At 67.0% G+C, this 923-nt stretch overlaps 1 protein-coding gene across 2 annotated transcripts in view; it reads right to left on the reverse strand.

Moving 5' to 3' along the window:
- CLPP (caseinolytic mitochondrial matrix peptidase proteolytic subunit) overlaps positions 1–906 on the reverse strand; it is a 1824-nt gene extending 918 nt beyond the window's left edge. The window contains exons 1-2 of one of the 2 annotated variants that reach the window (XM_017729529.1): positions 760–906; positions 38–207 (exon numbers count right to left, since the gene is read on the reverse strand). In XM_017729529.1, coding sequence (XP_017585018.1) covers positions 38–207; positions 760–778 — 189 coding nt within the window. In that variant the 5' untranslated portion in view covers positions 779–906. Of the gene's footprint in view, positions 1–37; positions 226–759 lie in introns of both variants that reach the window. The other variant, XM_017729527.1, reaches the window with a different exon arrangement.
- Between the last annotated feature and the right edge of the window lie 17 nt (positions 907–923).

The following is a 923-nucleotide window of genomic DNA, read 5'->3' on the forward strand; positions in this document are numbered from 1 at the left end:
GCGCCCTGCCGTGCCCCGCGCCCCCTGCCCCCCGTACCCGGGCCCCCCCTGAGGGCTGGTGCACCATGATGCGGGCGTTGGGCAGCGCGTGGCGCATGCCGGGTGCGCCGGCCGCCAGCAGCAGCGAGCCCATGCTGGCCGCCTGCCCGACGCACCACGTGCACACCGGGGTCAGCACGTATTGCATCGTGTCGTAGATGGCCAGCCCTGAGGTCACCGAGCCCCCTGCGGGGGGAAAACCCCATGAGGGACACCCCAAAAACATTCAAACCCCTACGGGGACCCCAAAGAGCCACCACAGCCCCCAGGATCCCCAGCGCCCACGGGGGTGTATGTGGTGAGGGGGAATCACTGAGATCCTCCTGGGGGGAGGACAGGGTTCACAGGGGCATCCCCAAACCCCCTGCAGGACCCCTGAACACCCCCCTGGGACCCCCAACCTCCTCCAAGCCATTAAAAGTCCACGGACACCCCAAAGAGACACAACAGCCCTGGGACTCCCAACCTCCCTCGGGGGCCAAGGGAGGGTCACCAAGCCCCTGATGCGGGCAGACACCCCCTTGGTGACACCCCTAAACTCTCCTTGACCCCACAAACTCCCCCAAAACCCCGCAACCCTCCCCTTTCTGCGCCCAGGGAGAGGGGGTTTGGGGTCCATGATCCTCTCCACGTGGTTCCATCTCCCCTTCTCCCCCTTTCAGACCCTGCACGCCTCCCCCAAGCCCCCTCCTCTGTCCCGCAGCCCCTCCCCAGCCTCACCAGGGCTGTTGATGTACATGTGAATGGGTTTCTTGTTGCTCTCAGACTGCAGGAACAGCAGCTGGGCGATCACCAGGCTGGCCAGGCTGTCATCGGTCTGGGTGGTGCCGCGGGGGGGTCAGGGGGTTCCCAGGGCTCTCGGGGGCGGGTCTGGGGGTCCCCGA

Source organism: Corvus brachyrhynchos, unplaced genomic scaffold, assembly GCF_000691975.1.
Source record: "Corvus brachyrhynchos isolate BGI_N302 unplaced genomic scaffold, ASM69197v1 scaffold721, whole genome shotgun sequence".
NCBI classification, from domain to species: Eukaryota; Metazoa; Chordata; class Aves; order Passeriformes; family Corvidae; genus Corvus; species Corvus brachyrhynchos.